The sequence below is a fragment of the Sceloporus occidentalis genome, unplaced genomic scaffold, assembly GCF_023333645.1.
Source record: "Sceloporus occidentalis isolate IW3139 unplaced genomic scaffold, rSceOcc1.0.p SCAF_2, whole genome shotgun sequence".
NCBI classification, from domain to species: domain Eukaryota; kingdom Metazoa; phylum Chordata; class Lepidosauria; order Squamata; family Phrynosomatidae; genus Sceloporus; species Sceloporus occidentalis.
In genome coordinates this window covers 162,766,469-162,792,187 of record NW_028316982.1, presented here as the reverse complement: position 1 = coordinate 162,792,187, position 25,719 = coordinate 162,766,469, and the positions used below count along the sequence as shown (strand labels likewise).

At 41.1% G+C, this 25,719-nt stretch overlaps 1 protein-coding gene across 4 annotated transcripts in view; it reads right to left on the bottom strand.

Annotated features, from left to right (window-relative positions):
* LOC149319207 (rho guanine nucleotide exchange factor 7) overlaps window positions 1-23,299 on the bottom strand; it is a 121,798-nt gene extending 98,499 nt beyond the window's left edge. For all 4 annotated transcript variants that reach the window (XM_089511276.1, XM_089511278.1, XM_089511277.1 and 1 more), the window contains exon 1: window positions 22,639-23,299. In XM_089511276.1, coding sequence (XP_089367402.1) covers window positions 22,639-22,803 — 165 coding nt within the window. In that variant the 5' untranslated portion in view covers window positions 22,804-23,299. The remainder of the gene's footprint in view (window positions 1-22,638) is intronic.
* Window positions 23,300-25,719: the final 2,420 nt, after the last annotated feature.

The window sequence follows — 25,719 nt, the reverse complement described above, 5'->3', positions numbered from 1 at the left end:
GTCAGGAGGGAGGGAATTCCTCCACCTCCACTCCTGGGGGGGCGGGTTCCCCCTCTTTCCAAAACTTCCCTCTCTGGAGTCCCAGGATTTCCCTTCCTTTGCAAAGCTGGCCAAAGTGTGCAAAGCTAAGCCCTTGCAAAGGTTTGCAAAAAATAGGAACCAGGGTGACCCTCAAAAGGAGGACAAAGCAGTGCCACCACATGGAGGACGTTGCAGGGGAAATGGAGGACACATGGCCAGATGGGAGCTTTAAAAAACACTCCTAGAAATGTAAATGCATGCATAAGTGTCAGGCTCCAGATGGAGGACATTTTGGCATTCCTCTTGGACAGAAAGGTTGAAATGGAGGACAGGTCCTGGGGGGAAGGAGGACATTTGATCACCAGACTATAGAAATGTAAATGCATGCTTCTTGGTCATCCTCCAAATGGAGGACACTTTGGCATTCCTCCTGGACAGAAAGGGGGAAATGGAGGAAAGGGAGGGGGAAAGGAAGACACCTCATATAAATGTAAGTGAATGCTTCTTATCATGCTCAAGAGGGAGGACATTTTGGAATTCCTCCTGGAGAGAAAGGTTGAAATGGAGGACAAAGTTCTGGGGAAGGGGGGACCTTATATTTATTATAATCATCATTATCTATTATTATTATATTTATTTGTATCCTGCTCTTTTCCCAGAACTGGGACTCAGAGGGGCTCACAATAATAAAACAACAGTACAACTAAAATCACAGAAAAGTGGCTACCTTAAAATGGAATTAAATTATTACAGTGTTACAATAAGAGTGCTTATTAAAAGAATAAAATACAGGTTTAAAAAGATAAAACTGTCCAAAGCGCTTTAAAATGGTACAACACCCCAAGCCGGTCCCTGAGCTAAAAACACTCCTAGAAATGTAGATTTGTACTTCTTAGTCCTGCTCAAAATGGAGGACCTTTTGGAATTCCTCCTGGACAAGAAGGCTGAAATGGAGGACTGGTCCTGGAGGAACATAAAGGACCTCCAGTCACCCTGAGCTAAAAACACTCCTATAAAGATAAATTCGTGCTTCATAGTAATGTTCAAGGTGGAGGAAAGTTGGGAATTCCTCCTGGACAGAAGGTTGAAATGGAGGACCTCTGTGACTGATTCCCAAACTTTGGTCTTCCAGATGCTTTTAACTTCAGTTCCTAGCATTCCTGACTATTGGCCAAACTAGCTGGGGCTTCTGGAAGTTGAAATCCAAGACAGTTGGTGGACCACAGTTTGGGAACCACTGAGTTAGAGAGAAGAAATAGATTTATGGAATGCAATTCTTTGAGGGAAAATTAAAGGGGAAACGTGGCTTCTTTCCACACTGAACCACCCACCTTCACCTTTCCTACAATTGCTCCTTTCTGCACACACACACTTCTGGTAGGGCTCCCTTTACTTTCTATGAGGTGAAGAGTTTATTTTTTAATAGATCGGCCTGCTAGCTGTGGTTAGTGAAGCTTCACCTGTTGAATTTTTACCAACTGAATCAGGCAGAGGAACCTGTCACTATTTTATTTTTTAAAGTAGCAATGTGGAACCTTTCCAAAGAATAGGAGAATAGGACTGATCTGAAGTACAATCACATAAGAAATCTACAAAACAGTGATACCTTTATAGGACCAACAAAAATGCACAAAATATATGTTGCAAGCTTTGGAAGCTCCACTGCAACATGTATTTTGCATTGTATAATGTTGCGTTGGAGCTTGCGAAATGTGTTTTGTGCATTTTGGTCAACCCCATAAAGATACCATTGTTTTGTGGACTCTGGATGTATTTTGCTCCATGGCCAACAGGGCTACCTCTGGATGTGTCATGTGGAGTGATTTGAAGGCTGCCATCTACACTGTAAAATTAATGCAGTTTGACACCGCTTTAACTGCCATGGCTCAATACTATAGAATTCAGAGATCTGTAGTTTTGTGAGCTATTTAGCCTTCTCTGTCATAGCTCTAGTGACACAAGAAACTACAAACCCCAGGATTCCATAGTATGGAGCCATGGCAATTAAAGTAGTGTCAGACTGCATTACTAATTCTGCAGTGTGGCAGCAGCCTTTGTTTCATTTCTTTCAACTTTTCTCCCCATCAGTAGTGCTATCCAGATCAGAATCACAGACTGAAACCATAATCAGAATACCATCTAGTCTGCCATCTAGTCTACACTCTCTCAGCCTCAGAGGACGGCTATGGCAAACCCCCTCTGTAGAAACTTGGAAAGAAAATACCATGATAGGTTTTACCTTAGGGCCACTGTAAGTCAGAAACAACTTGAAGACACACAAGAAACCACCATGGCCAGATCAAATGTTCACATGAGCATTTGAAATCCTTCCAGCAATAAATATTTTATGGCCATTTCTTCTGTTTCATCTATTATTTTACTTCATTGTTTTATGATAACTGTACTTTTGTTGTCTTTTTAACTCATGTCAACACATCTTGGAAGGCTTGTACTTTGGAAAAACAGAGTAATAACGGGTGGTGTATTTCTTTAACATTATTTCTAAATTATAACATATATAATGTTAAATATACCACCCATCATTACATTAATTTATAAATAATATAAATAAATTTATATTTTTTATAAATTTGTAAATAAACAGCATTATGAACTCAGCCAAGAAATGTTCTAGAGATACTGCAGCTAAATAATTTACTGTGCATGTGGCATCTCCCCAAGAACCCTGGGAATTGTAGTCTAGTAAAGAAGCTGAGAATCATTAGCCATGCCTCTCCAGATACTAATTTTCCCAGAGTTCCTTAGAGCAAGAAAGCAACTGTTAAATAATTTAAGCCTGGGTATGTTCCCAGTGTAACCAAAGGAATCAATGTACAATATTTCAGCTTAGCACAATATAGCAACAAGAGGGAGCAATGAGAACATTGCCCCTCCAAATAAGAACTTGGCTCCCCAGATTTCTACTACAGCAGTTGAGCATTTCGAAATACCATGTCAGCATCCAAATAAAACTATACAAAACATGTAAATAAAATTAAAAGGTATTATATAACCACACTTACAATACTAAGAGGAAACTTCGAACCTTTACCACTCAGTCAGCAAGAATTCTTCTCATTGATTATTTAAAGCAGGCACAAAAGAGGAAGAACAAACAGATAGCATTCATTACAAAAAGAGGGCAATACAAGGCCACCATCTATGATAAGTTGATAAAATCATTTATTGAAAGATAGCTCATACTGACAATCATTTTACCATAATTTTATCATGCATCCATATCTGGTGCGAAGTAAAATTCTCCTTATCACTTTGCAAGGCACAGATAGCTAAACTAAGAGATTACTTCTTACAGAATGAGCTCTGTAATTGCTCATTAGCAATTATAATTGTTGCTACAATTTATCTAGCTTTTCAGATGAATAAATCTTTAAAAATGTTTTTATTTATTTAGATCATATTATATTGTGCACGTCTTTTATTCTCTCAAACTGGGATCGAGGGTAGCTTTTCATGACAACAGGAGCACTCCCAGAAGTAGTTACTCATGAGCAGTCCCAAAGAGAGCAGTAGAGACTGTTTATAAATATCTACGGTTGTAAAAGCATAACCCAAAACAGTAATGTTAACCTCTCCATGACCTAAGGGATGCACTTCCTCACACTTTCTGCTTGATAAATTAAATCAAGTGCCAGCATCATAAAATCATTACAGTATACTAGTGACTGCACAAAGCCTTTGTTAATATGCTAACCTCTCCTGCAAGTATCAAGTTCGGAGACATCAAGCAACACTCTCCTCACACATTGGTACATTCACAAGACCACTCATCCTGTGTTCTCCCTATACTCACTGTGTATGGTGACTTTGCTGAGTAGAAAATTCAGGACAGATTTCAAAATGGAACATTGGGACTCACTGAGAATACTAATTTTCAATAGTAGTAGGGAATCCTTGTCCTCCTACACACTCCAAGGGCAAGGCTAGTGATGTAGACTCAAGTCGATTGACTCAGAATCAAGTCACTTCAATGACTCGACTCAGACTGCACTTGGCAAAGAATGATGCATGGACTTGATTTGACTCACAACTTCTATAATTTTAGCAACTGACTTGCTGGCTTAACTTCATCCAGAAACATTACAGAATGGAAATTGGTTTTCTTCTTTTGCTTTCATCTCACTATTTTTTACCTTCCATGAGATGGAAGCGGTACTTCACATTTGACATACAGGAAGACCCCACTTACTGCAGACCCCTGCCAAAAGTCTACTGCTTAACATGTTTGCTGTTCCCCTCTGAGAAACATGATTCACACTATGGGGGCAAGTCTTGCCTGCTGCTCCTAAGGAAAGCTTTACAAAGTTCCTCCAATGTGAAGTGGGGACAGGCTGCTGAGTAGACCTCATTTTTCAAATGCAATCTTAATAAATTGCCTATGACAGTGATGATGGTGAACCTTTTAGAGGCCAAGTGACCAAACTGCAACCCAAAACCCACTTAATTATTGCAAAGTGCCGTGTCCCTATGGCTTTCTAGTAACAAACTCTGGCAAACTCTGTGCTGGGGCAACAGCACATGTGCCGCCACCTCTGGCACACGTGCCATAGGTTCGCCATCACTGGCCTATGACAATTTTTTTACCTACACCCATGTCTTCTTGATTTTCTAGTTTTCTAAAAATTCTAGCCCCTTGACGCACCACCACCTTTTTTTCTGTTGAAGTTGGCTCCCATACTTGAGACATTATTTAGAGGTATCTTGCAGGGACTTGAGATTTGGAATAAAATATTTGGATACATCACTGGGCAGAGCTTCCTGGATAATTAATTAACTTCCTTCACCCTAATAGGGAGAGCTAGCCCCTCCCTCCAGTGAAGAAATACCAAAGTTTCAATCTGCTCCCTAAAAAAGACATGTCACCACAATCCAAGGGAGGAATCTAGAAAAGAAGAACAGCAGAACTCAATGACAATTCAATGACAACAATAATAATGACAGCCAGCAGGGTGGGCAGGATTTGTTCTCCACTACTGCAGAAAAGGAACCTTCACAGTGAGTACCAATGCTCCATGTTTGTTTGTTTGTTTGTTTGTTTGTTTGTCAATGCAGGAATGGCATCCTTGCTGTGATACCAAACCAAGTGGTCCCTCCAGGGTGGGCATAACCCACAGTAAGCTCACTAGGAAACTATCTCCAAGACATGTCTCCCAAAGACCACCTCCACAGAAGCAAACTTGTTGATTCCATAATGTTAAACAAAGGAGATGCCACAGTGGCAGCCTTGCAATTGTCCATTAGAAGCACTGCAATGCTAAACACTGCTGATGCTGTTGCATTACATACAGAGTGAGCCTTGATCTTCTCTGGCATAGTCACAGAATGACACCTATAAGCCCACTCAATACAAAACCTCAGCCATTCAGAGTGGCAGTCAACACTTGACTCCCTGTAGTAGGTTCTTGAAATGAAACAAACAATCCTACTTATGAAAAGTACAGTAGTTGTCCTATCCAAATAAAATTGGAGAGCTCTGCACACATCCATCCTATGCCAATCCTGTTCCTTCTATGTCTTGAGATCAAGACAAAAGGAAGGCAAAATCATCTCTTGAGCTCCATGAAAGGCTGAATTCATCTTAGATATAAACAATGGGTCTAACTGAAGAACCAGAGTTCTTGTGAAACACACACAACTCTCTTAAATTCAGAGACCCTTGGAGCCGAAATAATAGCAACTTAAAATATAACTTTCCATGTCAAAAATTTGAGATCCACCATCTCTAGTGGTTCAAAAGGAGACCTTAATAACACCTGCAACACCAGATGAAGATCCCAAGTAGAAAGCAATGAATTGTAGGAGGACACAATAATGAGACTCCCTTCAAAAAATTCTGAACATGACCCTCCTTGTGTGTTTATATGGGCTTCTACAGACATGTTATCCAGCCTGAATAACATGTCTGCCCTATAGGCTCAGAGCAAAGCTCAACAGTACCCAATGGACTATTTGTAATTCTAGCCAATTGATACTATGGACTCTCGCTGCTGATTACCAAGAACCCTGAACAAACTGCCACTGCAGTGAGCCCCCCAATCCCAGAGGCTGATGTCCATAATAGCCAGCACTTTCTTGGGCTCTTGAATGAATATACCCACCATAATAATCCTGGACAGCCACCATCTCAAGACAATTTGACCACTGGGGAAAACAGAAGCCACTACTGTTGCTTTTCTGATATCCTATCCTAGCAAGACAACAGACACCACTATAGAGCGATGAAATCTGGCCCACAAAACATAGTCTATAAATGCCACCATGAGTCCCAACAACCTGGCTAGTTGCATAAGGTTCAATGACTGACTACACACTGCAACTTTCTTCTCCTGTTTGGTGAAAGGAATACTGTGTGCTCCCTGGTATCTATTATGAACCCACCCAGATGTTGTAACTTCTGGGCCAGGACCAGATTACTCTTTTCCCTGTTGATCCATGGAACTCAAAGCATTCTATGGTGATCCACACATCCCCCTTTCCCTAAGGAAAGTATGCAAATCAACAGGTTGTCCAGGTACGCATCTACTCTGCGTTCTCAGATGTGCAACTAAGAACATCTCGTGAACACCCAAGGAGTAGCAGATAAACCAAATGGGAGAGTTTGATACTGATAATGAGCCTCCTAACAGGCAAGCCTGTGATCTGTAGCAGGGATGTAGGGCAATGTGTAATTATACCTCCTAGAGGTCAAGAGATGCAGATAATTCCCCCTTCCCAAATACTCTCCAGGATCATACAAAGCATTCCAAAGGACCAGCATGAATCTGAATCCTCTTCACTGGGCAAGTGTCAAAGCTTTTTGTGCTTAAAAAGCATCCCGCACACACTCAGCCTATGGCCATGCTAGGCTGTTATAGAAACCACAGCTGCAGCTGCTGCCACTGCTGCTTCCTACCTGTCTCCCAATTCTTGGATCCTGACCGCTTTCTGGGTAATAAGGAAAAACCACCGACAAAGTTGTGGTGAAAAGACTATCCCCCAGGAGTAAGTGGAGGAAAGTAATAGAGACAACTCATGTTGATACACACGTCCACCACAGAAGCCTAGTCAAAAATGGCATCAGATCCCCGCCAGAAGGGTAAATTGTGTAGACTGTGTTGTCTCTGTTTTTTTGTTTTGTTTTTTAAAGATATATAAGCCACTTAAAGAGCCGTTTGAGCTGAAGAGTGGGGTATACACGTTATAAACAAGAAAACAAATAATGATTGGTGGGGTGAGTTTGGCTTGATTTGTCAAAAGCTGCAGAAGCTTAGTGTAGGCCAGGGAAGAGCAAAGTGCAGCCCACAAGTGGCATGCAGCTCCCAGGGTGTCAAAAAAGTTCCCAAATTCCCTCTGGGGTGTGGTTGGCTGGTTTAAACCAGGTTGTTTTAAACTAAATGACTTCTTTAAAAAACATCCGTTTTGCTAGATTGATTATTCATATATTTTTTATTTTATATTTTATTCATATATTTTAAAAGTCTGTCTATATTACTGTTGTCCAAGCTTCTTACTGGAAAAACAATGACTTTTTAAAAAGAAATTAAACGTTTTTACTTTTAACAAAGTTGTTCATTGTTAGACCAGTTCCTCGTTAGACCAGTACCCAGTGTCAGTTGCTTCTTTTCAATCACTTTATTTTGTAGTGCAAGAAATGTCATTCAGAAACTAATCCTTCAGTTAATATGAGTTCAACCAAAACAATTTGTTTTAAAATAACAGGGTTTTTGAAAACAATTATTATATAAGCTAATGGCCATAACATCTGAAGTGCATTTTCCTACATAATTTTCTGATTTAGTCCTATATGGGTGCAGTCCTACATTCCTATATATAGGCTACAAACTTGTCAATATAGTTCCCAAAGTTTTATTGAAAGATGTAAATCATTTCAAAGCCTATTAGCTTTGGATCATTAGTGTTAGAAAGCATTAAAACATGGTTTATCAAACTCTTTAATACATAAAATGTTTCAGAATATTAATAAGCAGAATTTACATATTTTAATCAAAACATTAATGCAAAACAGCAAAACAAAACGTGATTTAAACCAAAATCTCCATTTTAAACAAACCAAAACAGGTTTGGGCGGTTGCTTTTTAAAAACCTGGATTTTTAAAATATTTGAACACCCCTTGCGCCCCCTCCCCCCCGGTCAAAACAATTTCTGCCAAAAATATAATTTTTTGGTTTGCCAAATGTCCTTTGTGGGGAGTAAGGTGCATTTCTATCATGGTTTCTACCCTCCCTAGCCAATTTAGGTTCAGGAGAGGTCTTTTCTGAAATGGGAAATGAAATAGGGCTTCTGTTGTTAATAAACAATCAGCTTCATTTATATACTGCTTCATACTGAACTAGCAGTGTAAAGTCCTCTCCTGGGGCTAAAATGGCCCAGCAAGGCTTTTCCCAAAGCATGGAGAGAAGGACATTTGGGGGCAAAAATGTATAGGATTTGGTGTGGTAGAGTAGTGCTGTCCTCCTGGCCCCTAGCTTTCCACAATTCCTCCCTCCCACCACACACTATAAACCAGACCTGCACAACTTGACTGTAGATGGGGGCCAAAATTAAAATAGGTTAAACTTCTTTGGGCCACAAATAAGTTTTAATTAAATATTAATGTATTAATTATTATTAATAATAAATTAATATTATTAATATTAATTCCATCCTCCTCTGCTCAGCCCTTCCTCTTACACACAACCCTCTCCTCAGGAGGAGGCCAAGCAGTGGAGAAGCCTTTAAAGCGTTCCACATCCTAGCGGCCCCCCCAAAATCATATGGTGACCCGCATGTGCCCCCCGGGCCGTATGTTGTACAGGCCTGCTATAGACTCTTATGTCAGCTCAACCTCAGGGCTTGTACAGTGTGCCCCCATCATATGTGGATGTGCTATACATGGCTTTCAGCTTATGCTGAAAGCAGCGCAACGGAAGAAGCAATGGCACATGTGCCCACTTTCAATGGGGCTCGAGCATACACGGTATTTGCTTTACGTGGGGGGGTCGTAACAGATCCCCCGCGTAAGGAAAGGGCACACTATACAATTACTTTTTAAAAATAATCCAGTATTAATGCAGCTCTAAATCATAACCCTCCCAAATGTAGCCAGTTACTGCCATAACTACAACTTAATTAGAAGTTAACTCTTTGCTATCTCTTGATTTCAACTGCAAGTAAACAAAAATAACTTAGACCAGTCACACCAAAAAAGGGAAGAGATCATCCCCCTCTGTGTGGCAGTGGTAACATAACTTTATTACTACTCAGCTATAAGCTGACCTCGCATATAAGTTGAGAATTCCATCCTCCTCTTTTCAGGGCAAAATTATGGGTGTTGACATGACCAACAGATAAGTCGAGGGTAAAACCTCAGGGCATGTAACAAAAAATCTAAAAAATAAAGAAAAGGAAAATAATGCCAAAGAACTTTAAAAATTCCAGCAGGCATAACTGTTTGTGCTCACAGCAAAGGCTGGATGGTCAAGAGTAGACAGGGGGTCAGTGCTTCCAGGACAGATTACACTCTTGTGTTTCACCAGGGGATGGTTCTTTTTTAAATAAGAGTTAAAGTACAGAACCTACATTGACCAGTGGATAAGTCAACTCTGGTTTTTTGGGTCAATTTTTGATTAAAATTTCTAGACTTATACATGAGTATATACAGTATGCCCTTAGTTACTGCAAAAGGGGATCATCAAGTATTGCACCTAGTTATTTCCAAGCTCTGCTCAGATTTCTGATATAGAACGGAAGTGACCCAAAGACTTCCAAATGATCTACAAAAAGAAAAATTGGTTATCAGTTGAAATTTGGCCCCATCAGCCAGCCATAGTGGAACTCTGGACCTTCAGGAGCAAGCTTCAGTTCACTGTTCCCTGAGCCACCAGGACAGCTGGTGTTAAAATTAATTTGATGCACATTCAGGGTATGTTCATGGCCAGCTTTCAAAGAATTAACATTGTAAACTATAGTTAATGTGAACTATTATTCCCTGAACAGCCCAAACACAGCTGTCCTGGGCAGATTATTCCTGCCATGAGCACATAAATCTCCACAGAAGGCAGCACATAGTGGCTATTGTCAGAGAAAAAGACCATATGTGTATAAATATGTAGGTCACGCCTTGTGTCCCAAATGGAAAGCCCCAAGATACTTCTGAACAACTGTCACAGAGGATACTCACACACTGGCTTTGTTATGATTGTTGGGGAAGTGAAACTGCAGTGTCTTGACAGCAACATCCAATCTGATGCCCTCCATTGATTATTGTTGTTGTTGTGTGCGTTCAAGTTGTTTCCAAATTATGGCGACCCTAAAGTAAAATTATCATGGGGTTTTCTTGACATGATTTGTTCAGAAGAGGTTTGCCTCTGCCTTCCTCTGAGGCTGAGAGCATAAGACTTGCCTATGGTGACCCAATGTGTTTTGGGTTTCATGGCAATGTTGGGAATCAAAGCCTGGTATCCAGAGTCACAATCTGTCAAACCACTGTGCCACACTGGCTCTCTTGCTCTAGGCTGATACACAGGTCAAAGACACTGGAACAACCTGCTACTGCAATCTTTGCTTCATTATCAGCTATTATCAGTTATTTTTATTGCTAAAGCATCCATGTTTCTTCTCCCGATTCCTATGTCTTTTAACACCCAGAACAAACAACTCTATCTGCAAGGCTGTGCAAATTATAAGGCAAGACACGTATACCAGAGGTTCTCTTGTTCTAGTCCAGTCTATAAGTGTAAGAGTTATAAAGAAAGTCAGCTTTTTATTAGACTTCAGACATGCTTCTGAATAAGGCAATTACGCATGTTCCTGGAATGGTGTCAGGTGCTGTGAAACTCTGACTGAGAGCTTTGTGAGCGCAGGTGTTGACTGCCTGTGACACAACATTTTGGGTCAAAGATGGAAATTACAAGCAATTCAAACTAGCAGTTTGCCACAGCAACCAGTGATTCTCCATGCTATTGTTGGAAGATCAATCTGGACCTAGTGAGGGTTGAAAAGCGCTTAGGCTGCATCTGCATTACAGAAATAATCCAGTTTGACACTGCTTTAATTGCCATGGCTCAATGCTGTGGAATACTGGGAATTGTAGTTTTTTGTGGCACCAGAGCTCTCTGATAGTTTTGTCTCACAAAATTACCGTTCTCACAATTCCAAAGCATTGAGCCATGGCAGTTAAAGTGGTGTCATACTGGATTATTTCTGCAATGCAGACATAGCCCTAGATGTCAACTGTTTTTTTTTCTTACCTTTTGACAACTTATCATTCAAGGAGCCATCTGGTCCAAATTTCAGGACCTCCCAGCCTAAGAATCAGATAGGAAAAAAACCCCTCAACACTTATTAGCCTGTGAGTCATCCATCTCTAGAAAAACAAGGGGCTCTTGGTTTGCCTCGCTTTCATTCTGGAATGAATGGTCATACGAACAACAGTAGGCAACCTGTTCTGCTGGCCGGGCTCCTACACCAAAACTAATGAATGGATCAGCAGTTGAAATTTTTCCAAGCTCACAGAGAAAGAGTTGGCAAAAAGAGCTGCATTTGCTGCTGAGATTTGGTGTGTGCAGCTGTTGAAAGAACGGCACTCATGTCAAGGAGGGGAGACGACAAAATTTACATCACACAATAGCAAGACAGTAAAGGCTACTCTTTCATACAGAAATATTATTTACAAACAACCACCAAAGACAGTCAGCAGGGGAATGTGTACTCCTATGAAGAAACTTGCCAAGAAAACCCCATGATAGGTACACCTTAGAGTCGCCATATGTCAGAAATGACACAAAGGCATACAGCAACAACAAAACTCCCAGGTAAATAGGGACTGCAGCCTCCAACACCAGCATTCCACTTTCCTTGCATCAGGATTTATTATTGAAAGATAAACAGGAGATAATACCTTTTCAACCTTTATTGCACTAACAAGCTCTTCGACACAACAGAACATTATGGTTTGCCTCAAGTCTGGAACAGAACAAAGATAAGACTGGAAGAGGGAGCAAAAGAGATATATATTCAAATATGCAAAATTATGTTGGGAAGCCCAAAATAAATGCCACAAGAATGTAAGTTGTCAACATACATTCCCCACACCCCTATGTCACCCTGATAACATGCAGAGGGGAGAGAGAGTGATGTCACATCACTGTTATTATCCTACTATTTCTGCTTCACTAGCTACTACCTGCTGGAAACAGCTAATCGCCTAATGTCACACATCTTCCACCACCAAAGTACAAGCTACAGGGGAGATCAAGACCAGTGGTGCACAGCCTGGGACTAAGCTATCTCTGCATATTCCAAAAAGACGTTCATCTGTAGTCAGTATTTCTTCACTACTATCACCACCATTGGCCTCTGCAGTTCCTCTGAAAATTCAAGGGTCCTTATGAGAAAGTTTTGCAGAGCACAGAAAAGCCTCCTGCAATCATAAACAGCTCTGTCTGGATTGTGACATCTAGTCACATTTACACACAAACTGATCTCCTGACTAATCGACTGCTGAAGCCATTCTTACAGCTCCTTACAAGGAGAGGCTATTTCTTGTCAAGGGTCCAAAGGCTTAATTCAGAACAGAAACTCGCACTCCATTTCTTCTTTATGGATCAGCCGCCCAACCCTACGCATGTTTATAGATTACGCCCTTGCTCTCTGAGCAGATTGCGTATGGTTTACATGTGGTCTACCATCCTGGCAGGTTACTGGAACAGGCTTACTTTGCTTGAAACATAAAGCAGAATTAAAGACTGTGCAGGTTATTCTCTCAACCATTTTCAGAAGCCCCATATGTTTCAAAGGGACTTATTTTCATGTAAGCATGCATACTTATTTTAAAATTTATATTTTGCCTTTCCCCCTGCTTTTACAAAAAGATTTATATTCAAATTGAAAGTACATCCAGAATATAGAATAAAAAATAGAATATCATAGAACATTACTATCATCCACAATACAAGGAGGACCAAGAGATATGTAATCCACTGTTTTTTGTTGTAGATCAGAGATGGAGAGCATGTGGATCTTTAGATGTTCTTGGACTGTAGCTCCCATCATCCCTGACTACATCAAAAGAGCATCTGGAGATATGTATGTTTCTACCCATGTGGAAGATCATCATGACTCACAATTGTATCATGCTGACCTAAAATTAGACCATTATCACTACCACTGTCCAAAGGTTTTATGCTTTTTAAGAGAAGGTGCAATAACAGAGTGTACAGAAGGGGGAAAGAGAGAGGAAAACAAATGATGACACAGAGACAAAATGTGAGAAGAATAGAGCTGCACATTATAAATAAATGAAATAAACATAAGGATGGTGCTAAAATTGGCATATCTAGGTCAAGCTGAAAACCTGTCATCTGATTTCTCAGTTCCCTTGTATAATTTTATGTTGTTGTTGTAATTTCACATTGATATACATGACACTATACAAAAATAAAACAGTAACATGGACATCTGTGCTAAAGGCATACAATCTATTTTTAAGCAATACATGGGACAGAAGGAACTACTACAAATACAAAAAACAGTCCATATATATATATATATATGTGGATATACAAAGCATGAGTAGGTATTACCACACTTTATGTCAATTGTAACAAAAGGTTCTCCCTGATAAAAACTCAAAAGTGAAATGCATTAAGTTTAACAGTGAGCCTTGAGCCTTGAAAAATTTGAAGACTGTTGTCCTAAGCTGCAATATCAGCAAAAATAAAACCATGATGAGCCAATGCCTTTGAAGCCCTTGACTAACCTTCTGTAAACCATGATCAAATTGGCTTGATGAGTATTTCTAAGTAAGAATTCCATAACAAAGGTGCTATCACTGATAAAGCCTTGGACCTCCTCATTTTCATAATCTGAGAAAGGTGAAGAACTCTCAAGTCTTTCTGCATACCAAAAAAACGAACTTTGAATAGGAAAGCACTAGCATCAAGGTTGGATCCTGCTATCAGTACAAACACATCAATACTCTGGTGTCCCCTCTCATGAAGAAACATGACCCACAGGAAACAGCCAAGAAGCAAGAGAAAGGAGGTAGGGCTGCAGTTTTGAAAAATAACTGGCAGGTTGGTGAAGATCCCAAAGTACAAGTGAAACATGTGTCTTCGACTATTCTTGGTTTGCTTCCAGAAATGACCACTGGAAGAATTATGATACAGTATTTGTATGTGCTATAGCTGGCATATCCTTTAGCCACAGTTGCCTGTCCTGATTATTGTACATGGTTTGGACTCAGGATACAATTTCTGTAATGTGAAGAGACCTTAGTCTCCTCTTCAACTGGTGATTGATAGGGTATTTTTAAAAATAAGAATATGCAACATTTCTCAACAGATTTAATAGAAAGAAAGAGAGTTGTGGATTGGGTTTTTTAAGTGGGGAAAAGGGGGAATTTACAGATTCATCCATCCAGGCAGAGGGCTTGGGGTATTTATCAATTCAGAATCTGTTTGTGGTGCTGAATTAGACTCACCACTTCTTTTGTTCTGTAGGCAGGACCAACATGAACCTCTTCATACGGGTATGGCTGTACCTAATGAATTTCACCAGTGTCAGAAGGTTAAAAGTGTTCCTTGATTTTATTCTTATTGCTATTCCAAGAGCAAATCAACATTCTAATATTTATTTATATATTCAATGGAAATTTCTTGAGATTTTAAAAATCCAGATGTGTAAGAATACAAAAGTGCTTTCCCTATCTTTTGTAATCAGCACCACTTGGACTAAGAGAATCTAGTGTAGGAGTAGCACTAGTCAGACTGTTGGATTGAAGCCATATGGTAACCATTCACACTACAGAATTACAGCACTCTTATTCCACCGTAATTGCTATGGTTCCATCCTCTGGAATCCTAGGATTGGCACTTTAGGGAAGAACATGTAGTATTCTCAGCCTTCATTCCAGAGCCTCACCAAACTAGAAATCCTAGGATTCCACAGGACACAAACATGACAGTAAAAGTGGAAAAGTAACACTATTATTTGTGTGGCAAATGGCCCCTGCACTCAACTAATCAGCCCTCAAAAGCCTGCTATACCACCCAGGATTGTTGTAATGATATAAGGAAAGGAATGTAAACAAAATAAAAATAGTTGAAGCCATATATGTGATGAAGCAGTACCACACACAGCACTAGGCTCTAAATCTAGAGACAGGGGCTGTCACAGCTATACAAATTTTTAATAATTTTCTACATGTTTATCTCACTATGTCCCACTCAGCAGAATTCAGTGCAGTTAGTCCTTTATTTCTAATATATATATTTTTCCAAAACAAAATGTTAAGGAGCACTACACACAATGCTGCTTTGAAAAAAATTGACACAAAATGTTTTAAATGGCTCTTGTTTAATGCTACATTTTTCTTTCACTTCACATGAATTAACCATATTTTTCCATCTGTCTCTCATTACTGCAATAATTGGTATTAAAACATTCCTCTGTAAGGGTAGTGTGATTTTGTGTTTACCTCAGAAAGAATTTAGTGGCTTGAAACAAGTTAAAATGACTTGGAGGGGAAAGAATTCTAAAAGCTTACCTGTAAAAAATATATTGGGACCAATTTAGCAAAAGCTAAGCATGCCTAAGTTTAATTAATTCAATGGAAATGAATAAAGACATATTCTGATTTAATTTAGCAAAACACAATCCTTTCTAACTGTTCACATATTGTACTTTTCTTTGTCAGGATTTAAATATTAGTTTAATAGAATCAAGCAAAGTGGATTGTTTATCTTTAAATAAAGTACAAGCAGATCTGATGACAGTATTTCTAATGTGTTTTAGCCACATTATTAATTTCTTCACTGCAAAATACTATCAAATTATTGTCCTGGTAAAGAACAGTACAGTACACTGTTTGCAACCAACATTGGATAAGTACCAGCCCTCTGCCCATTGGCCCTCCCTCTGCCCATTTTTAACTGTTTTATAATTATTTAATTATTTTAACTATGTAATTTGCATTTGATTGTTATTATTTTGTTGCTGGTGGAGGGGTAGGGATTGTCTAATAGTTTATTCTGTTGGATTATGTATTGATTATTATAGGGAAACTAACCTGCAAATTCCTGCCCTAGACCATCATCTGTAATGACTCTTTGGTATTAAAATGCTGTTTGATTGCAGAATTGCAGAAGTAATCTATCTAATGCAGGCAGATAAGACACTACTGGATATTTTAAGAAGGATTGTACTTTCAATTTAAAAACCTCCTGTTTGACAATCCTGCCCATTTCATGGCTATCAATTAGTCACAGGTGGAGAATCAGTGATGAATTGTGCCCCGAATAGCCTCTCTTAGTTGTCCAAGTACCTGGGGTTTTTTTCCTATGGGGAAGAGGCAAACTTTATCAGAATTTCTCAGTTTTTGAGAAAAAAAGCATCTATAATGACTAGCCAGACAATCTTAACTAAGCTTATAAAACTCAAACCACCTGACAAACCAGCCTCCTAGCATATTTTCCCAGAACTTTTTTAGCTAGGGAGTTGTTAATTTCCAAAATACACCATCATATCTTAATCTAATTTTTACACATTTTGTCTCACCAAATTACCAATATCCCCAGTTACCAATTCCTTTCTCCCTTGGGTTTATGCGCCTCCAGTGCAATACCCTCACTATCAAAACCTTCTTCCTTTATTTGCCACTACTTGCCAGCCAAAATCTTTGCACATCTCAGAATAACTTCCTCCTTAACAGAGGCATCTCATCCACCTAAGTATTCCCACCAGCTAAGTCAGCTTCTTTCTCTCAACTTTCACTGTATTCCCCCACCCATCCTTCCCATACCCTTCTCCACCAGCTGCAAACACAAGCAAATTCCACACTCCACTCCTATACTCCCGTAAATTCTCCACACTCCTTGAACACAGCTGTTTTAAAAGGAATATCTATGCCACTAGACATATCAGCTACCCTTCTGTTGGGTGTTTTGTCCTCCAGTGCCTTGGATTGCAACTCTGGAGACCAGGGTTTGATTCCTAGCTCTGCCATGGAAACCCACTAGGTGACCTTGGACAAGTCACACTCTCTCAGCCTCAGAGGATGGCCATGGCAATCCTCCTCTGAAGAAACATGCCAAGCAAACCCCATGATAGGTTCACCTTAGGAGCCTCATAAGTCAGAAATGACTTGAAGGCACACAACAACAACAACAACAACGACATCACTACCTAACCCTAAAAATGACTGAATAATTTATATTGGTTGTGACAGATATGAAGGGCTATATAGTAAACCTCAACCATTACATCTGACTGCCCTGGTCTAAAGTGATGGTCTATGGACCCATATTGGTCTACAAGCCATCAGCTGTCTGCCCCTGGAGAGTACTGTATATAGAAAAGAAATAACTGTAGCCAATGGGCACAAATACGGTCCCTGACATGCTGACAGGACGGAAGTAATTCCACTATTTTGGACAATGTAATAAGTACTGATCTTATGAGAGCCCATATGATGTAATGGTCTGATGTTGTATAAGACATTGGGAGACCCAGATTTGAATCCCCACTTGGCCAGGGTAACCTGTAGGTGGGCAAGTCACACTCTCTCAGCCTCAGAGGAATGTAAGGGCAAACTTCCTCTGAATAAATTCTGCCAAAAATTCCCTATGATATCTATCCCCTTAGGGTGGTCATAAGTCAGAAATGACTTGAAGGCACACAACAACACCTTATCGAAATTATATTGGGCACTGAGTAAGAACTATTTGAAATTACTTATTGTTGGTGACAGTGGATTACTCGGAATCCCAGTCCCACTGACCTCTCCTATTCATTCAGGTGTCATCAGAATATTGTGCCAGAGAAGAAATAACTTAGGACTCAAAGTAGATGCTAGAGCAAATCAAGCCTGGCCTCTCTAAAGGAGCCAAGATTACTAGACTGAGACTGTCATACTTGGCATATATCATGAGAAGATTAACTTTGTTGTTGTTGCTTTTAGCTACCTCTGAGTCAGTCAACCCATGGTGACCCCAAGCATGAGAGACCCCTAAGTTTCACTATCCCCAGCAGCCCTGCTCAGGTCCTGCAGAATGACAGCCTTGTCTTCCTGATTGAGTCTATTCATCTAGAGTGTGGTCTTCCTCTCCCCCTACCGCCCTCCACCTTACCAAGCATTACTGTCTTTTCTAGTGAGTTCTGATTTCTCATTGTATGGCCCAAGAATGACAGCCTCAGTTTAATTATCTTGGCTTCTAGAGAGTTCAGGTTTGATTTGCTCTAGGAATCATTTATTGGTCTTTTTAGCAATCCGCAGAATTCCAATCCAGCACCACATCTCAAATGAGTTTTCTTCCTCTCAGCTTCCTTCACTGTCTTGCTTTCACAACTATACATAGAAATGGGAAATATGATAGCATGGACAATCCTAATTTTAGTATTCAGTGATGTATCTTTACATTTCAGAATCTTATCTAGTTCCTTCATAGCCGTCCTTCCAAGTCCTAATCTTCTTCCAGTTTCATGACTGCACTAGTCTCCACACTGATTACTGACTGAGCCAAAGAATAAAAATATTTAACTATTTTGATGTCTTCAGCATCTACTTTAACATTCTCTAACTACTACGTGGTCATTATTTTTGCTTTTTAAAAGTTCAACTGCAGATCTTTGTCCCTTGACCATCTTCAATAATCATTCCAAGTCTTTGGTATTTTTTGCTAGTACTGTAATCTGCATATTTTAGATTGCTGATATTCCTTCCTCCAATTTTCACACCTCCTTCTTCCAAATCTAATTCTGCTTTACAACTGATCTTTTTTTGCACACAAGCTAAATAAATAAGGTGATAAAATGCAGCCTTGCCTGGCCCCTTTGCCAATTGGAAACCACTCTGTTTCTCCATATTCTGTCCTGACTCACTAGAAAAGACAATAATGCTCAGTAAAGTAGAAGGCAATAGGAAAAGAGGAAGACTGCATTCCAGATGGATAGATTCAATCAAGGAAGCCACAGCCTTGAGTCTGCAAGACCTGAGCAGGGCTATTGATGATGGGGTGACTTGGAGGTCTCTCGTTCATAGGGTCACCATACTAAGTTGAAGTTGACAGCAGTTAACAACAACAAAACTCCCTCGCCAACAGCAGCTCTGCCCTCTAGAGGCCAATGGCCTGCAAAGGATACAGCACTCACAGTGTACAAATCTCTATTTGTATCAAAACTTCAGATTAGGATACCGTTTCCAAAAGAATACCGTTTCCCTCCTATGTCGAGTTCACAGGGATGGAGTATTTTTTCCTCCTCAAAAACTAGTTTGGGCTTCCCGTTCTAAACTCACTCACGTCCACCAATGAACTACTACTGTAGTATAAAGCAAAGCAATATGTAGGCCAAAGTTCACAGTAGTTTATAGCAAGGGAGAGATCAATGAACCAGCATCAATTTTTCCAGAACTATAGCCAGATGAATTAAAATGGCCTATGCCAACCAGAGTATCTTGGTTCTGACATAGAATGAAACAGGCATCCTTTATCACTTGAAAAATATATTGAGCTAATGTTTAAAAAAAAACAAGAATTCAAACCATTACATTTTTAAAATTTTTACACAAGCACAAAAAAAAAAAAAAAAAACCAGCCCAACAATTTCAAGTGCTTGTTTTCCAGTTTGAACAGTGTATTATCTACACAGTATAAAGTCATAAGATACCAAACTTAAGTCATGGAGAATAACATAATGAATCACAAATGTTGCCTTGCAAATTAGGTCAGCATATGGCAACCCCCCACCCCCCAAAGAAACCTGCCATGAAAACCCTGTGATAGGTTTGCCTGTAGGTCTGAAATGACTTAAAGGCACACAACAACAATTTCAATGCAAGCTACCTGAAACACTTTTCAATTAAAAAGGACATGTTTAAATAACAGGAGCTATAGTTACTTGACTCTACCCACCCCACAATTGCACACCGCATATAGAACTGCAGGAATGATTCCATGGAGAGCCAACCAACACAGATCTTGTGAAAAACCAAATATTCCATGCAAAACTAGGGCCTGATAGCTTGTACATGCTGTCATACTCGGCCCTCCCATCAAAGAAATCAGAAATAGGCCTTTGGATTTGTGAAGACTCCAGCAGGTTTCTATCACCCCTGCAAAACCATGAGCTGTGTTAATCCACAGTAAATGGATCCCATTGGAGGATGTTAATTTCTACATTAAAAATCTTCTGTCTGTATGCCTATTAGAGCACAGCAGCTGCCTTAATCTTGTTTCTCTTTACAGAACCATTAATGCATTTTTTAAAAAGCATCTTCTCATTTAGATAAAGGGTTCGTAAAGGGTGGAAGACCTTCCTCTTCACTCCCCCAGACTGATTTGCTGAGCGTGCCTAAGATGTCTGAGATGGGTAGTGACTGATAAGGAGTTAGCTTTTAGCATATTAGAATATTATTTTAATATTCTAGCATGTTATAGTGTTTTTTTAATCTTATTTTTATTGTACAGTAGGCTCTCAGTACCCACAGGGGGCTTGGTTCCAAGACACCACACACACACACACCCGTAAATAGCAAAATCTGTGGATGCTCATGTCCCATTAAATACAATGGCAGAGTAAAATAGTATCCCTTCTATAAAATGGCAATATCAAGGTTGGCTTTTTGGAATTTGTATATTTTGAAAACATTTGCAAGCCGCGAAGTCTGGAATCCATAGATAAAAATCTGTGGGTGTGGAGGGCTAACTGTAAATGTTTGATGTTCCATCCTTTGGAGAACATAGTAATAATAACAACAAAAACAACAATAGCTCATTAAACACCAAGGAAAAGCAGACTTAGCCTCCTTCCACTGTCTGTTTATCAGATGGGGTTTGGTTTTGCTCATATTATTCTATGATTCCAGGGTTCTCTAGTTTCCTTGCCAATAACATTTTTGTGGGTCTCCCATTGTGTTTCACAACTAAACCTACGTGGTTTGGGTCCAGGTTACTTACAGGATCACCTCCTCCCACATAACCCACACCATACGCTTAGGTTCTCTGGCGGACATTTACTCCAGTCAGCCAGGACTAGGTTGGCAACTATCAGCCAGAGGGGTTTTTCTTCAGCCAACCCCAAAACTGTGGAATGACCTGCCAGAAGAGATCTGGCAGCTGAATACGCTGTATCTGAGTTTAAAAGGGTATTAAAGACCAATCTCTTCCAGCAGGCTTCTCCAGATGGTTTTTAAATTGTGAATTTTAAATGATAATTTTAAATGTGGAGTCACTTTTAAATCGATGTATATTTTAACAGATGTTACCGGATGGGGTATGTCTGTTAACTGATATCCGTGGAGAGAAGCAGATAAGAAATAAATATTCCAGCCATCCCTCCATATCCACAGACTTTTTATCCATGGATTCAAGCATCCACGATTTGAAAATATTTTAAGAATAGACAAATTTCCAAAAATAAACCTTGGTTTTGTTTTGTTTTGTTTGGGGGGGGGGGTGATTTTATTCAAGGGACACCATCTTACTGTGCCATCATCTTTAAGAGGACATGAGTTTTGGGTTTGGGGTATCCACGAGCCAAAGCCCAGGAGATACCAAGGTCCCACTGTATAATCAAAAGCAGATGATAAACCACAACACTGTAAAGTGCTAAAATCTGAAAATAATATTCTAAAAGGCTAAAAATAAGCTCCTTTATCAGTCCCTACCTGTCTCTGACACCTTAAGCACACTGAGCAAGTCAGTCTGAGGAACTGAAGAGGAAGGATTTCAGCCAAGGTCCCACTTGATCCATGAGGAGAGGTGGGAAAGAAATAATAATACAATCATTATCATCATCTAAAAATATTTTATCATTATTTTTTCCCAATGCCCAGCTTTGCAAAGCCTGCTTCTTTCAAATTAGAGGGAGATGTAAAGGAGGGTCTAAAAGTGGATCTGCTCAGCTCTGCCCCCAGCTCTTGTCCCTATGGTCCCCCCTCCATCCCTCTCCATCCTTGACAATGGCGCCTTGGCAGGAAGAAGGGGGAGGCTGCTGCTGCTGCTGCTGCTACTAGTTGTGAGGATGGAGGTGGACAAGCAAAGCAGCCTTCCCAAGGAAAAATCATCATTTCATTTCATTGTTTTTAAAGTCAGGCCTGCTTGCTGCCTTTCCAAGGGCTGGGGAGGCAGAGGGGGACAAAGGAAAAGGGCCCAGCTTTGCCAGGATCCCTGCCTCCCTCTCCCCAGGCGCGCCTCCTGACACATGATGCCCCCCACTTTTGGGGGGTCCCCAAAGAGAGAAATGAGGGGGAGTCACTTGCATGGTTTATGATCCAACCCAGGCATTTTATTCTCTTTATCCTCAGGCTCTGGAGGATGCCATGCGGGAGCAAAAGAAAAAGGGAGGAAATGGGGGTGATCCGAAGGAAGGGAGGGAGGAAGGAAGGGAGGGGAGATCTGGAAGAAGGCAGAAAAGGAAGGAAGGAAAGAAGGAAAAAAGAGATCTAGAAGAATGGGAAAAAGAGAGCAAGGAAGGGAAGGAGAGATCTGGAAGGGGGGGGGGGGGGAAGAGTTCAAGGAAGGAAGGAAGGAAGGGGCACGAAAGGGGGCATATATATCTGTCTATGTATGTCTATGTCTGAAATGATGCCTCCGGAGACATGCATCGGCCAGGCTTACTTTGTCGATGGTGCCGGGGAGCAGGCGGTCCAGCAGCCTGCAGAGCACCACCCCGTCCTTGAGGGAGGCTTGCAGGAACCCCTCCGGGTCCGAGATGCTCTTTTTGGGGGACTCCAGCACCCCGAGAGTGATCAGCCAGGTCACCGTTTGCTCCGCCGAATTCATGGCTGCGGCGGCCAGGAGGAACACCCCCTTCCTTTTCTTTGCTTAAAAATACACACACACAAAATAAAAAACAAATCCCCAGCAAGAGGAAGAAGGAGGGAGAGAGGGAGGGTGGCTGCCCAAGAGGAGGAGGAGGAGAACTGGGTCTGTATGGAAAATAAGAATAACAATCGGGGTGGTTGTGGTTCACACCCACACCCCTTCTCCTTGTCCTTCTTCTCCCCCCAAGGATCCAGGGCCTCCTTCCCCTTCTTCTTCTTCTTCACATGGAGGAGGCAGGGACCAGGGTCCTGTCCCCCTTCTCCATCTCCTCCTCCTCCTCCTCCTCCTCCTCCTTCTTCTCCATGGCGTTGCAGAGGATGACGCTCCGCTTTCCCAAAGCCACGGGGTCCAGTTTCTCCTCTTTCCCCCCCATCCTTCCTCCTCCTCCTCCCTTTTTGGCAGCTGGTCAAGGAGGGCCCTTTTTCCAGGAGAGAGAAAGAGAGAGACAGAGAGAGGAACCTGCAGCAGCAGCAGGAGCAGCCTCCTCCTCTCTTCTGCCTCCTCCTCCTTCTCCATGACATCATTGGAGAGCAGCAAGGAAAAAGAGGGGGGAAATAGAGGAGGAAAGGCCTTGGGGGCACCTCAGACCTTGCCCCTCCCTTGCCAGGGAAGGTAGGCCCGCTCCTGGGCCCTCTCCCTTGGGCCTCTTCCCTGTGCGTAAAAAGGCGCGCCCAGGGTGCACCAGGGAAGGAGTGGAGATGCCCAAAGGCCCTCAGGGTCACTTCTATGGCTTGGCATTTTTTTTAGCTGTCAATTGAGGGAGATCCAAAAACACCATCCAAGGGGAGCCCTGTTGGCCATATACCAACCCAGTGACATCCAAATAAGGATGCCTTTACAAGGCCAACCAAAAGGCACAATGACATGTTGCAAGCTTTCCAAGCTCCCCTGGCTTCTTCATCAGGCGAACAGAAGAAAGACATTGAAGGTGTTAGGCCTAGGCCGGCATTTTCTGTTTCTGGTATTGGTTCAGATGGTAGGAAAGGGAGGGCTCTCCACAAGCTGGCATCTCCCCCTATTTTGGGGCCATGCGGTCACTGGGGAAAAAGAAGATGAATCCAGCATGTCTTCTTCCATGATGGAATTCATGCTGGGTTCCAAGGAAACATCTTTGAATTGCAAATGGACATTAAAGTTCCTTGACTTTGAAAATCTCCCAGTGACTGCATGGCCAAAAAAGGGGAGGTGTCAGCCTGAAGATAGCCTTCCCTACCATCTGAACTAAAACCAGGAACAGAAAATGCAGGCCTATGACTGACATCTTCAGTTTCTCCTGTTTGCTTGATGAAGAAGCCAGTGTGACTTGGAAAGCTTGCACATGTGATTGTGCATTGTGGTTGGCCCAAGGCAGAAGATGTATTTGCCCCTTTCTTTTTTCCTCCCAGATTTGCATTCCTTAGGTCCAGGATGACCAGGCATCCTCCTTTTGCAAGGCCTGCCCTCCATGTTCAGCCTCCTCTCCAGGAGGGATTCCAAAATGGCCTCCATTTGGAGCATCACTAAGAAGCAGGGATTTACATTGATAGGAGTGTTTTAGGCCAGAATGACCAGGCATTCTCCTTTTCCAGGATCGGCCCTACATGTTCATCCTCCTGTCCAGGAGAAGTTTCAAAATGTTCTCCATCCAAAGGTCACACAATAAATGTATACAGTGGGTCATCCTTATCCACTGATTTTTTTATCCATGGATTCAAGCATCCACAGCTTGAAAATATTCCAAAAAAGCATACATTCCAGCAAAGCTTGATTTTCCATTTTATATAAGGGGCACCATTTTGTTGTGCCGTTATATTTAATGGAACTTGAGCATCCATGGATTTTGTTATCCACAGGGGCGGGGGGTCCTGGAACCAAACCCCAATGAATAACAAGGGCTCACTGTATACACACACACACATGCATACCCCACTCACTTCCATGCCAGCATTCTCTGAAAACGCCAGCAATAGATGCTGGCAAAACATCAGGAATGAACTCTTATGAACTCTTCCAGAACATGGCCACCTAGCCTGAAAAAACCACAAAAAACTAAGGATTAAGAAGCATGGATTTACATTTATAGGAGTGTTTTTAGCTCAAGGTGACGAAAGGTCCTCTCTTTTTTCCCCACGACCTGTCCTCCATTTCAACCTTCTGTCCAGGAGAAATTCCAAAAGTCCTCCATCTTGAGCATGACTAAGAAGCAATTATATTTATATGAGTGTTTTTATCACTAAGAGGCATTACTAAGAAGCACGGATTTTTATTTATATTGAGTATGTTAAGCTTTTCTTTTGGTAACATGCTACAGTACTTTTTTTTTCTTGAATAGCCTACATTTTTCGGTGCCTTGTCAACCTTCTCAGTTATGACATCTGTTCATCCTGCATAGATCTATTTCCTGTCTCTCACTAAAGCATGGTGACCAGAGTATTTACATTTATAGGAGTGTTTCTAATTTTTCTTTGGTCATGCCCTACATTTCATTGAATGTCCTCCATTTTGCAGTGCCTTGCCCTCCTTTGCAATGAGGGCATCTGGTCACCCTGGGTGAGGCAGCCTTGAAGGCAGATAAACACAGCTGCCAGGTTTCCACACCTGCTAAGAATCCGAATTTTAAAAAAGGACAATCAGCTGCACCAGCTTGCCAAATGGTTGCAAAAAAACCTGACCTCTCCAATTTGGCTTTTAGAAGAGCAAACAGGATCACCTGCCAGAGGAGCACACAACAAGACCATCAGCAGGAAAGGCAAGAGGGGAATAATTTTCCAGCTGTCAAGAGTCTTTTCTCAAACACATAGACTCACACACACTTTTATTTGTGCAAAGGATGCAAAAGTAGGCACATTGCAAAGGTGGTCAGGTGCAGTGAGCTAACAGGAATCATTGGAGCAA